Genomic DNA, 14091 nt, shown 5'->3' with positions numbered 1-14091 from the left:
CAAGGAAAGGGAAGTATGGTAGAGGGGTTGTGGCTTGTAGTCATAAAGAGTTCATCTGTGTTGAACAGGACACCGCACTGCATAATATCAGTCCTATGTGGTCTGCAAGGGCCCGATGCTTGAGCTCGGCGCTCTAAATATGACACTCCTCTGGCGAACGGAGTCAAGTGGTCTGAACCATGACCATCTTGGTAGTGTGCAGATTTATGCTCACATTTAAAGTTGCATCTCGCTGGAAAAGATGACAGAGGTTTTGGGCTGAAGAAGGAATTTCGCTGCCAGTGAACGCAAACAATTGGCCCGCTTGTGTTTGAGCAGGGCCTGACGTCAGTAGGAGAGGGCCACTGGACACCCGTGCCAGCAGGGGCCTGGCCTGTAGAACTTAAATGTCTTGTTATAGCTCTCCTCCTACCCGGGAGATCAGGAGTCCCGACCGATGTTGCGATACAGACAACTAAAAAGGGGGTCAGGAGATCCACTAGTCTGCCAAAAGGAGCTGAAGTTACTTAAAATCTTCGTGTAAAGAAAAAAAATCTTATATTCTATATAGAATTTATAGGGGGGGGGGGTATTGTGTTAAAATTTAAGTTACCGCTCTTCCTCATGTTATTGCTTACTAAAGCTGGGGACAGTGGCAGATTGTGATTAGACTATTATGGTGCAACTTAGACAAAGCTGAGGTTTGGGATTCTTCTACCTTGTATTTACAACGTGTACTGTCTACTTACATTGATGACCGAGTCCTTAAACTTAATGTGAAGCCTGTAGTTAGAGATGGCGATGATGGCTTCATCAGCATGGCCAAGATACTCCACCCCTTCCCCCTGAAGAACTGGGAATGGCACCTGAAGAAATATAAAACACATTTCAACAGATTATTACAACCAGGGTTCCTCTGCTGTAAAATTTGATTTATTGACAACAATTGCATGATCACATCTTTAGTTCTGTATTTAAAGCTGCACTTGCAATGTCATTTAAACTGTTAACTGAAAAGATACTGAGATCTGCTCAACAGTTAAAGTCTGACATAACCAGGCCCATATTCTTAGTAGCTGAAGATTATGCTTCACACCGTCGGAAGAGAAGACAAAATGAAGTCTAACACGTGTGCTCTTCCATACAAGCCGAGGTGGGAAAAAGTTGGCGAGTGCAGACAAAATCTTGTCTGGCAGAACTGCAAGTTTTCCACTATACAGAGATTTCAGGAAACGGATATTGGTAGAACTGGCCCAACATGTCCATCAGTCCAATTAGCAAAGTTACTTTAGGAGGAGCTTTGTGAGGGCTACGGCTCACCGTCATGCCTGAACGAGCAGGCGGACCGGAGGGTGGGCCGGGAGGGAGAACGTCTACAAGTGCTGATGGGCCAGCAAGGGCTCTCAAACTGTCCATTAACATTCCTAGTTTTACCAGTTTTATTAGAGGCGCAGCCCGGCCAACAATCTGACTGGAACAAGACCCCTGCATTAAGATAATTGGTTCCCATCAGAGGATAACAGGACACGTTTTTCATTTCACTCCGTGGAAGAGCATTAGCCGCTTAAAAAACCAACCACGCAGAAAGGGGAGCAGGGCCACAGTTGCCAACTTTTAAATAGCTCAATTCATAAAAAATAAAAAAAATAAAATAAAATCAAGGCATCTCGCTCCAACTAGCCAAACAGTCCGACAAACAATATATGATTTACCCCTTTCGGTTCAGCCGTTTTAATTCGGCTTTTTACAGCATCTTATTTATTACAAGTGAGAAACTCGAGTTCTGGATCTGAGAGAACCAGGGGGGGTACCATCTTGTTTTTTGTTTAATTGTGACTGCGGCTGGACAATGGAGTATAATTCAAATTAAATGGAAAGATGAAATCATTTTGAATACTTTCAACTGCCAGGAATAAAACGCTCTTCCTGGTGGCTGATGAGAATAGCGAGGCAAAGCGTCTTGGGAGATCACTCACACAGTGTCACTCAGCTGCCAGCTGAAGGATCGTGTCTCTCTTCCTATCCCAGTTTTTTTTTGGGGGGGGGGGGTCCCCTTTTCTCCCCAATTGTACTTGGCCAATTACTCCGCTCTTCTGAGCCGCCCCGGACGCTGTTCCGCCCCTCCGCCAATCCGCGGATACAGGTGGAGTCACCAGCTGCTTCTTTTCACCTGACAGTGAGGAGTTTCACCAGGGGGTACGCAGGTGGGAGGAGGTGCTAGTGCAGTGACCTAGACACATACCCACATCCAGCTTCCCACCCGCAAGGTGGATTCGAACCGCCGATCCCCGTGTTGGTAGGCAACGGAATAGACCACCACGCCACCCGGACGCCCTCATATGTAACCTGTATATAGCCCTCTTCTCTTGCTTAGCTGTTCCTCAGTCTTACCTTTTAGCATATTTTGTTTAAATAGTCATCAGGGGCGAGGTGCAATAAACGCTTTGGCCATAAGAGGCACGGCATCGCGTTGCCTAGAGACCACGTACTGCATTACCTCATCACGCATTAGCATGCACTGCTGAGTCGATGAGACGGGCACCAAATGGTGCATGCAGGACCGGGGCAGCCAGCAGGCCAGATGGGGGGCGGGGGGGGGGGGGTTATGGTAATAAGTTAGGAAAGGAGGTCCACTCGAAATACCGTAAGCCAACACATAAACACAAGAGGCTTTATGAAGCAGGAAATAAACCGACTGACTGCTGAATACGCAGGCCTATATAGTATCTCCAGCATCATCTGAGCAGAAGATATGTGCATGTCGTTTTTTACCCCACAGGGAAAACTCCACGTTAGATAACGTCGGGTCATCACCGTGGCGACAGCTGCCGGCCTAAGGACCTGTTTACACAGTGTGGTCGAAAACCTCGACTTTCATCGGGAGTATCAAGTACGCTCAGACGCGAGCCGGACGACGGCGCTGGGCGACGAGGCCGCACCTGCCGCTGCTCATTTAGAGCTGTGTCGGAGGAGGCATGTGGTAGTCTGCAGCACCTCCCCGGATCGGCGGAGGGGGGTGGAGCAGCGACCGGGACAAGAGTGGGGTGACTGGTTGGATACAAACTGGGGAGAAAAGGGGGGAAAAATGAAAGAAAAACAATGGTGCACACAGTAGAAGTGTGTATTTCTATCTCTGTGCTGCCACAGTGTGAAGGAAGTAAACATGTAGTGCTGAGAGTGCCGTGGTTCACATGCCGGGGAGCTGCACCGAACAAGCTCGGGCTCCTAACGTAGGTGTGTGAGTCACTGGCAGCTCGCTGGGTGCAGCAGAATCTACCGTGCCACACTTCGTGTACGCAGCCTCCAGCCGCGGGGAATAAACCACATATAAAAAAGAGAGAGAGACGAAGCCAAGACAAAATATCCACGAGTAAAAAAAACTCTGACTCCGCTTGAGAGTCGTGACTTCCGGTCTAAGCAGTCCGCCTGACAGTATATGCACATGACTGCCACCTCACCCCCACCCCACCCCACCCCCATCTCTCTCTCTCTCACACACACATAACACACACTTCACAACTGCAAGCATGGACACAGAGAAGAGCAGGGAGCAGTGTGGCGTTCAACATGGCGGGGGGTTTGAGAGTGACTGTAGTTTGCCTGCCGGAGTGGAACTGTGGCGGACACATTAGCTGTCAGAGGAGCCGCCGCAGGACTGGCTGCACAGGGGAGCGCACAGCTTCAGAGAGGAGGTGCGACTCCACGAGGAAATGTGGCATAGCAGACACGGAGAAAAAGTAGTGGAACAACAGAAAGAGCCTTCAGAATATATATATATATATATGTTATATATGTTATATATGTTATATATGTGTGTGTGTGTTATAATATATATTATATGTTAATATATATGTTATGATATACATGTTATAATATATAATATGTATGCTATAAAATATGTGATAATATATGCGATAAAATACATGTTATAATATATGTTATAATATACATGTTATTATATATATGTGATAATATATATGTGATAATATACATGTTATTATATATGTTATAATATATGTTATATATGTTATATATGTTATATATATATATGTGGGTTATAATATGTATTATATGTTAATATATATGTTATAATATACATGTTATAATATATAATATGTATGTTATAAAATATGTGATAATATATGAGATAAAATACATGTTATAATATATGTTATAATATACATGTTACTATATATATGTTATAATATATGTGATAATATATGTGATAATATATATGTTATAATATACATGTTATTATATATATGTTATACTATATGTGATAATATGCATGTTATTATATGCGTTATAATAGATGTGATAATATATATATGATAATATACATGTTATTATATATATGTTATAATATACATGTTATTATATATATATGTTATAATATATGTGATAATATATATGTGATAATATACATGTTATTATATATTATAATATATATGTATATGATAATATACATGTTATTATATATATATGTTATAATTAATGTGATAATATATATATATGATAATATACATATTATTATATATGTTATAATATATGATATATATATGTTACCTGAATGGCTGTCAAGTGGAGCGAATCACATTAATCACGTACCAGGCGGGCTCATTAACGCTGCCATTAGACAGGCTCGTCACAGACTCAAAGGCCAGCCAGGTACCACAACGTCCAATGATATTTACGTATAACTTTTTATTTAGAAAATCTTCCAGGCTTTTAGCATTTGGTGCCCTATTCTCACTACCAGTTCATCGTGTGTTAACATGCTACAGCTGTGGGGATCCGGGTAGCGTGGTGGTCTATTCCATTGCCTGCCAACACGGGGACCGCCAGTTCGAATCCCCGTGTTACCTCCGGCTTGGGCGGGCGTCCCTACAGACACAACTGGCCGTGTCTGCGGGCGGGAAGCCGGATGTGGGTACGTTTCCTGGTCGCTGCACTAACACCCGTTCTGGTTGGTCAGGGCGCGTGTTGGGGGGGGGGGGGGATGGCGTGATCCTCCCACACTCTACGTCCCCCTGGCGAAACTCCTCAGAAAAGAAGTGGTGGAGCAGAGACCGGCACGGCTCGGAAAATAGGGTAACTGGCCAAGTACAATTGGGGAGAAGGGGGGGGGGGTAAAAACAAAACAACAAAACAACCATGCTATAGTTGTAAGAATGTGGACATCAAATACACACAAGGCTCTCTGACCCCAACCCCCCCCCCTCCCAACTGTCCCCTTCCTCCACCATTTCCTCTGGCACAACTGACTTCCGTACACAGGATAATCAGCCAGCTTACTGTGAGAAGCCCAGAGGTTTTAATTCAAGTGCTCAATGAGCATCCCTGGTTTAATTCTGTCCCCGAGTTGTCATGGTACATCCGTCTTGCTCTCCTAAGCCGTTTCTTATCTACTAATCATCTTTCCTTCTTTCATAAGGGCGGTGATTCCCTCATCCGCCAGCGTGTCTGATATTGGCCCTCTCACATAAAACCAGTGATAACCCCACGCCGCGGCCCGGGTTTGATTACACACAGCTGCCAGGAAAATAACCAATGATTTTTTTTAACATTAATAACTAAACACGTACTTTATCTTGAGGGGGATCGATTGAATGTCGGGGTTTTTTTTTTTTTTCCATGACAGACGTTCGTGTCAGCGACATTAGCGAGACGATGTTCGACAATGAGACGGTGTGTCTCGCTAATGTCATCAGGCAAATCATTATCGGCGCCCTTCACTAACACTGCCTAGAGGACAGGCAGGGACACCGGACAGGGGACTTATACAGATCCACCATGTGACCTCTTGTCTATCATCTGCTCTTCAAGCAACCACTACAGAGAGGTCTGACTGGGACTTTTCGGACCTCATCGAAGCCCCAACAAAACAGCGTTCTTCTTTTACAAATATCCTTTTGCCCTTTTAGGTGCTGCCCAAACCTGGGAGTGCAGACTTGACAGACCCTTATCCGCCTGAACACTCCAACTGTTCCTGTCAAAGGTCTGCTGAGTCACGAGTCGAGAGTCTGGGTGGCAGCATTAATCTCCGCAGATGTCGCTGCCTCTTTAGGACCATGTCGCCTAATTAACTTTCTGTTGGGCTGAATGCTGATAAAGGCTGGCAAAATTAGAAGACGAAAAAAGAAAAAAAAGCTTCTTATTCAATTTCGTCATCGCTCCTTCGCCGTCTACCCTGGGCCTGTGAACAGACTCTTCCTGTAGCGCCTTGGTAGTTTCAGAGGACCAATCTACACCATGAAAGCCTGAGTTTCACCAGGACACTGCAGAGGGGGGGGCATCCGGGTAGCGTAGCGGTCTATTTCGGTGCCTACCAACACAGGGATCGCTGGTTCGAATCCCGGGGATCGCCGGCTCGAATCCCCGTGTTACCTCCGGCTTGGTCGGGGGGCCCTACAGACACAATTGGCCGTGTCTGCGGGTGGGAAGCCGGATATGGGTATGTGTCCTGGCACTAGCGCCTCCTCTGGTCGGTCGGGGCGCCTGTTCGGGGAGGGGGGAAATAGCGTGAGCCTCCCACGTCTCCCTGGTGAAAATCTTCACTGTCAGGTGAAAAGAAGCGACTGGCGACTCCACATGTATCGCAGGAGACATGTGGTAGTCTGCACCCCCCCCCCCCAGATCAGCAACCGGGACAGCTTGGAAGAGCGGGGTAATTGGCCAAGTATAATTGGGGAGAAAAAGGGGGGGGGAGAAATCCAAAAGAAAAAGAAAACGACACTGCTGAGGGATACTTCAGGGCCACACCAGGAGCCACCAAATCAGATGAGCTCATCATGTGGCTAGGTGCCATGTGAAGCCTTCTCACTACTGATGACCATGTAATCCACAAGCGAATGAGTGCTCTGCTCTGGTAGAGTGTTTAGTCTACTAGAGCACTTGTTGAAACCCGATGAGGTCACACGCAGAGTTGATGGTTTCACGACCCGATGAAACCTGTGCTCCTATCTTACCTGAAGGCTGTCATCCTCCCTCACCAGCTCCTTCTGGGGGAACAGGTCCTTAGCCTTGATGTACTCCAGACTGGGAGGCCCCTCTTCACCCTGTCCACACAAAAAACACAGCACATGGTTGGGTCAGACCCTTTGCTTTCAGATCAGTGAGGAGCACTGCACGGAAATGGAACTGGCACACCGTGAATAGAAGTAAAAACAAAACCACAAAACACATACAGCCACGGTCTCTGCCATATTAAACCACGGGTCATGACGCTAACTAGTCTCAGGTGTTCCTGAACTGAGCTTTGATCACCGTAGTTAGCGTCAGATGGAAGATACCAGGAGCCAAGCAGGATTTTGCAATCCCCGAGTATATTCATTCACAAGCACGTAGCAGATTAAATATTGACCACGAAAGATCTGAAAACCACCTCAAATGGTGGGTGAAAGACCTTGGCTTACGTCAGCCAGCGCAGCGGTGGAAAGTGGGAGACAGGCAGCCTGTCTGTCTGTGCAAAAATATTGCCCAACGTCCATAAATACCATTTCAAACAGTATACGTGGGACCCAGCCATCACTTATGAAGTACACTGAGGAGTTAGCCGGCAGCTAATACCCGGAGTTGCAGAGGGGCAATACGTACTTCTTGTTCGCGAGACACTCAATTCTGCATGGACGGAAAGACATTCTGAAATGACAAAAGAAATGTAGTGACGCAACGATAAAATCTGATAAATGAGCGGTCTCAATTGTCCACTTTGGAAATTATTGAAACTAATAAGCCGAGTCATTTTCGTTCATGTGTAATTTTAAGAGTTAGCACCAGTCACCAGCTGTTGAGCTCTATGTAAGAGGCCGATCAAGAGCCCACCTCCTCGACAAACCACCTGATGGTTTGCAAGATCCCTCAAGAAGCGGTGACACACAGGAGGGAACAGAGGGGCCAGTCCCCCTTGTGGACCTCTTAAATTGAGAAAACATTTGCATTGGGTTGTACAATCACCTTGAGTGAACTTTAACAAGGATAAGCACATGACATGTCTGAAGGGCACTTCCTGGTTGGAATGTGCCACAGAATCAACCCCAAAGAAAGCTTCTTTTTTTGGCGTTGGCCGGACTGGACCAGCAAGCCAGCCCTACAAATGTCAACGTTGCCGACGGACTGATCCTTATTTATTTATTTAGTATTCTTCAGAAGGAATGCAGCAATTTTTTCTGTAAACAAAATAATTACGACAGTAAAACAGCTTCCAAAAAAACCAAACACAAGCACACAGGAAGAGAGTGTGCGCTTTAGTTGGACGTGAAGCAAAACCTCACTTCTTCTTTTTTTTTTGCTTATGGATGAAAAATTTTGCATATAAAAAAAAATACTACGTATTCTAGGGTCTTGAATTGAATGATGAAGTTTCATAATAAAAATTAGATCTTTAAGGTTAAATGAGTGAGTTAGGTTTAGGTGGTCAACAAGGTGATGGTTTAGATCAATTAGAAATGTTTTTGTCTCCTCACGTTCAAAAAATACGTGTACCAGCGTTTCCCTCCACGTTGTTATCTGTGTCTGTATATTTGGACAAGGCAGCATTCACAGGATGTATCTTGTGGGGAATCTTAAAATTGAACCTCCTTGGCTTTATTTGAAATGCAGTACTGACTGGGCAGAAGCCAGGTTTTTTGCCAGGCTGGCTGACTGAGTGATCATGTTTGACACATCTGAGCCGCTTGATCAGGTGACCAACCAACAACGTCACTGAAGTCACATGATTGGCAGGCCAAGTGCCAAGAGATACAAGGGAGGGCGTAACAGTTAAAGCACCCAAAATAACGGCACAGTGGCCCAGCGGTTAGCACTGTCGGCATCACAGCAAGAAGGTCCTTGGTTCGAACCCTGGGGTTGTCCAACCTTGGGGGGTCATACCAGATCCTTTCTGTGTGGAGTTGGCATGTTCTGCCCGTGTCTGCGGAGGGGTTTCTCCGGGTGCTCTGGTTTCCCCCACCATCAAAAAGAAACATGCATGTTAGGGTTAATACTCCTGTCTGTGCCCCTGACCAAGGCAATGGAAAAAGAATCAGAGTTGTTCCCTGGGTGCACCACAGCGGCTGCCCGCTGCTCCTAGCTACACAGCTAGGACGGGTTAAATGCAGAGTCTAATTTCCCCATGAGGATAAATAAAGTATCCCAAAATCAAAATAAATAAATAAATAAAACAATCACTCTGACAAAATACTCATGGGAGAATTCACAAAAGGACGGAGCAGCTTTTGCGGCCACTAAACCTGCGCAAATGAGACAAAAAGAAGCCGTTTGATTCTCAAAGCACCCGCAAAGGGTGAAATGCACCCCTAACTGCGCCGCCAAGCAAATAGTGTCTCGGTGCTCCGGTGCTATTTGCACGTATAATTCGGTAATATGCATACACATTTGGCGCAAATTTGAGTAGTGATCGTAGCCAGGCGACGGTATCGTCACGACAGGCGCGCCTGTGAGTGGACATTTCGAAGGAGAACATCACTTTCGGCTTTCGCTGAGACTGTGAGACATTCACAGATACAGGTTGCCAGGTCAAACAATTCTTGCTATACTTGATGACAAGGATGACGTTGAGCCTACCTACTGGTGTTCTTGGTGCAACGCCACTGCTAATACTGAGTAGCAATATCCGCACTTTCCAGCCTTATTTGTATTAACAAGAGAAACCTAAAGCTCAAGCTAATGCACACTTTGTTATCCCATCGCAGTGAGCAGTTTTCGGGTGATGCATTTTTGAGAGATTAAAAAACATCTACGCTAAAAAAGGTCAATATTTGGGTGAACGATTAGAGTTTGCTGACAGTCTATGGCAACATGCTTTCAAGTTGCACTACAGATAGCTTTCAATGCTAGATTAAGGCTAATGCACAGATGTTTTATAAAAGGGATATGTTTAATCTTCAATACAGGAGAGGTCGGAAGAACCGGCGCCCATATTTAATCTAATTGCTTGAGCTAAAAGTAGGCAAGACTTAGCCGAGCTATATTTGGACCATCAGAGGACTGAACAAGCCAGTCTGCAGCTTAGCCGCTTACATAAAGCTCCACCGACGTCTGGGCGGTGGCTAGCGCTCCCTGGGATTATGCATTGATCACATGCTGTGATGTAGCTACTGCATTTGTAGATGTAAAACTAGTGTTGCGAATTAGCTAGCATTTTGCAGCAATGAATTTAATATGTAGCATTTTGTTGCCTATTTTGTCTGTTTATTTTTTTTTTTTACACTTTAGAGTAACTTGTATGTCTCTCTAGTAAATTGCCTATGTGGCATGGATGTCAGTCAATAGCTACAGGGACAGACAATGTCTTCTGTAAAGATCTCACGTTAGGTGGTTTAGCTTCAGCATGGTAATATTTCTGCTAGCGGAAGATGCTGAAGTCCTCCAGGCAGAAATGTGTTCTACAAATATTCAACTTGGTGGTTACTGTAGAGCACAAATGTCCTTGGCTCGACAAATGCAATCAATTTTAGTGAACATCTATATTTTTAAGAAATACAACTGTGTGCAGGTAACCCAGCCACTGAGGATGCACAAGCCAGTGCATCCTTAGTGCCGGTCCCAAGCCCGGACAAATGGGGAGGGTTGCATCAGGAAGGGCATCCGGCGTAAAATCTTTGCCAAATCAAATATGCGGATCATAAATAAGACTTACATACCGGATCGGTCGAGGCCCGGGTTACCAACGACCGCCACCGGTACTGTTAACCAGCAGGGTGTCGGTGGAAACTATGCTACTGTTGGGCGAAGGAGAAGGAGAGGGGGAAAGCATGTCCAGAGGCAGCTAGAGAGGAGGAAGGGTAGGCATGTGGAGGTGAGAGTTGGAACTTTGAATGTTGGCACTATGACTGGTAAAGAGAGAGAGCTGGCTGACATGATGGAAAGAAGAAAGGTAGGCATACTGTGTGTGCAAGAGACCAGGTGGAAGGGGAGTAAGGCCAGGAGTATTGGAGGTGGGTTCAAACTCTTCTACCATGGTGTGAATGGGAGGAGTAATGGGGTAGGGGTAATTCTGAAGGAAGAGTATGTCAAGAGCGTGCTGGAGGTGAAGAGAGTGTCAGACAGAGTGATGAGTATGAAGCTGGAAATTGAAGGTTTATTGCTGAATGTTATCAGCGCATATGCCCCGCAAGTTGGGTGTGAGATGGATGAAAAAGAAGAATTCTGGAGTGAGTTGGACGACATGGTGGAGAGGGTACCCAAGGAGGAGAGAGTGGTGATTGGAGCGGACTTCAATGGACATGTTGGTGAAGGGAACAGAGGTGATGAGGAGGTGATGGGAAGGTATGGTGGCAAGGAGAGAAATGTGGAAGGACAGATGGTGGTCGATTTTGCGAAAAGGATGGAAATGGCTGTGGTGAATACATATTTCAAGAAGAGGGAGGAACACAGGGTGACGTACAAGAGTGGAGGAAAGTGCACACAGGTGGACTGTATCTTATGTAGAAGGCGCCATCTAAAAGGGATTGGAGACTGCAAGGTGGTGACAGGGGAGAACGTAGCTAGGCAGCATCGGATGGTGGTCTGTAGGATGACTTTGGAGACCAAGAAGAGGAAGCGAGTGAAGACACAGCCGAAGATCAAATGGTGGAAGTTGAAGAAGGAAGACTGTTGTGTGGAGTTCAGGCAGGAGTTAAGACAGGCACTGGGTGGTAACGAAGAGTTGCCAGATGGCTGGACAACCACTGCAGAAATAGTGAGGGAAACAGCTAGGAAGGTACTTGGTGTGTCATCAGGACAGAGGAAGGAAGACAAGGAGACTTGGTGGTGGAATGAGGAAGTACAGCAAATTATACAGAGGAAAAGGTTGGCAAAGAAGAAGTGGGATAGTAAGAGAGATGAAGAAAGTAGACAGGAGTACAAGGAGATGCAGCGTAAAGCAGAGAGAGGTGGCAAAGGCAAAGGAAAAGGTGTATGGTGAGTTGTATGACAGATTAGACGCTAAGGAAGGAGAAAAGGACTTGTACCGATTGGCTAGACAGAGGGACCAAGCTGCAAAGGATGTGCAGCAGGTAAGGGCAATCAAGGATAGAGATGGGAATGTGCTGACAAGCGAGGAGAGTGTGCTAAGAAGGTGGAAGGAGTACTTTGAGGGGCTGATGAATGAAGAAAATGAGAGAGAGAGAAGGTTGGATGATGTGGGGATAGTGAATCAGGAAGTTCAGCGGATTAGCAAGGAGGTAGTGAGGGCAGCTATGAAGAGGATGAAGAGTGGAAAGGCAGTTGGTCCTGATGACATACCTGTGGAGGCATGGAGATGTTTAGGAGAGATGGCAGTGGAGTTTTTAACTAGATTGTTTAACACAATCCTGGAAAGTGAGAGGATGCCTGAGGAGTGGAGAAGAAGCATACTGGTACCGATGTTCAAGAACAAGGGCGATGTGCAGAACTGTAACAACTACAGAGGTATAAAGTTGATCAGCCACAGCATGAAGATTTGGGAAAGAGGAATAGAAGCTAGGTTAAGAGGAGAGGTGAAGATCAGCGAGCAGCAGTATGGTTTCATGCTAAGGTGCATGTAAAGGAATACACTTTTAGAACATTACTACAGCTGGAGGCGTCCAGGTAGCGTCGCGGTCTATTCCGTTGCCTACCAACACGGGGATCGCCGGTTCGAATCCCCGCGTTGCCTCCGGCTTGGTCGGGCGTCCCTACAGACGCAATTGGCTGTATCTGCGGGCGGGAAGCTGAATGTGGGTATGTGTCCTGGTTGCTGCACTAGCGCCTCCTGTGGTCGGTCGGGGAGCCTGTTCGGAGGAGGGGGGTAGCGTGATCCTCCCACTTGGTACGTCCCCCTGGTGAAACTCCTCACTGTCAGGTGAAAAGAAGTGGCTGGCGACTCCACATGTATCGGAGGAGGCGTGTGGTAGTCTGCAGCGCCCTCCCTGGATCGGCAGACATATACATATAGCTAAAGCTTCAAAGTCAAAAACGAGCTTTTCTAAATTACAGTTAAACATGTGTTCAATAAACATGGTCACTAACCCCCCCTGCCCCCCCCACATGATGTGACCTCATCAGCTCTCATCTGACATTTTCCTCCACCAGAGAAACTGCCAAAAAAAAAAAAAAGTATTTTTTTTTGGTTTTCTCCTTCCTGCTCTCTCCAGGTTGTCTGAGCAGCCAAGTGCCCAACCCCATTCATCACTGCCCCCACCCAGACTGTCTGGGGACCAAGCGGGCAGTTTGTAACTCACGGACGGACCTACCACCCCATGTTTTCCTTTGCAAAGGAAACGACTCGAATCCTCCAGTTTGGGTTAAAACAAACATCAGAAGAAAAACCAATGAAATCCTGGAATGAAATAAGAAGATACGCACAAAAACATCTTCCAGTAAAATAACATGTGCAAGCGTCCGGGTGGCGCGGCGGTCTATTCTGTTGCCCACCAACACGGGGCATCGCCGGTTCGAATCCCTGTGTTACGTCCGGCTTGGTCGGGCATCTCTACAGACACAGTTGGCTGTCTCTGCGGGTGGGAAACCGGATGTGGGTATGTGTCCTGGTCGCTGCACTAGCGCCTCCTCTGGTGGGTCATGGTGCCTGTTGGGGGAGGAAGGGGGAACTGGGGGGAATAGCGTGATCCTCCCACGCGCTACATCCCCCTGGTGAAACTCCTCACTGTCGGGTGAAAAGCGGCGGCTGGCGACTCCACGTGTATGGGAGGAGGCGTGTGGTAGTCTGCAGCCCTCCCCGGATCGGCAGAGGGGGTGGAGCAGCGACCGGGACGGCTCGGAAGAGTGGGGTAATTGGCCAAGTACAGTGGGGGAGAAAAAGTGTGTGTGTGTGTGTGGGGGGGGGGGGGGCTTTGAAATTGTTATAATTCAGAAATATGGCTTTTATATTTGTTTAGGCCCCTTGGAGCCAAGTCACAGTAGCCAATATATATCTAATGGGTGTCCCTGGTGGGCAACCAGCACGGTCCACAGGGTCATAAGCCATGCTAGGAAGCCCCCTGCTAATTGATCATATAGACCTCTGACTAACCGAGTAGTCATTCAATCTGCCATCCTCAGGTCTGAGCTAGTGATTAAACAATATGACAAGCATACCACCTAGTGGGGCTGCCAGTTCAAGAAAAATGGAGACAGCATGCCAGCAATAAAAGCTTCTTTTCTTTATGTCAC

At 46.6% G+C, this 14091-nt stretch overlaps 1 protein-coding gene across 3 annotated transcripts in view; it reads right to left on the bottom strand.

Moving 5' to 3' along the window:
• mtmr4 (myotubularin related protein 4) overlaps positions 1 to 14091 on the bottom strand; it is an 84331-nt gene that overhangs the window by 27652 nt on the left and 42588 nt on the right. For all 3 annotated transcript variants that reach the window (XM_056284446.1, XM_056284443.1, XM_056284447.1), the window contains 2 exons: positions 6948 to 7037; positions 729 to 845 (listed from right to left, as the gene is read on the bottom strand). In XM_056284446.1, coding sequence (XP_056140421.1) covers positions 729 to 845; positions 6948 to 7037 — 207 coding nt within the window. The remainder of the gene's footprint in view (positions 1 to 728; positions 846 to 6947; positions 7038 to 14091) is intronic.

This window comes from Lampris incognitus, chromosome 8 (genome assembly GCF_029633865.1).
Source record: "Lampris incognitus isolate fLamInc1 chromosome 8, fLamInc1.hap2, whole genome shotgun sequence".
NCBI classification, from domain to species: Eukaryota; Metazoa; Chordata; class Actinopteri; order Lampriformes; family Lampridae; genus Lampris; species Lampris incognitus.
This window is presented reverse-complemented; position numbering and strand designations above follow the sequence as displayed.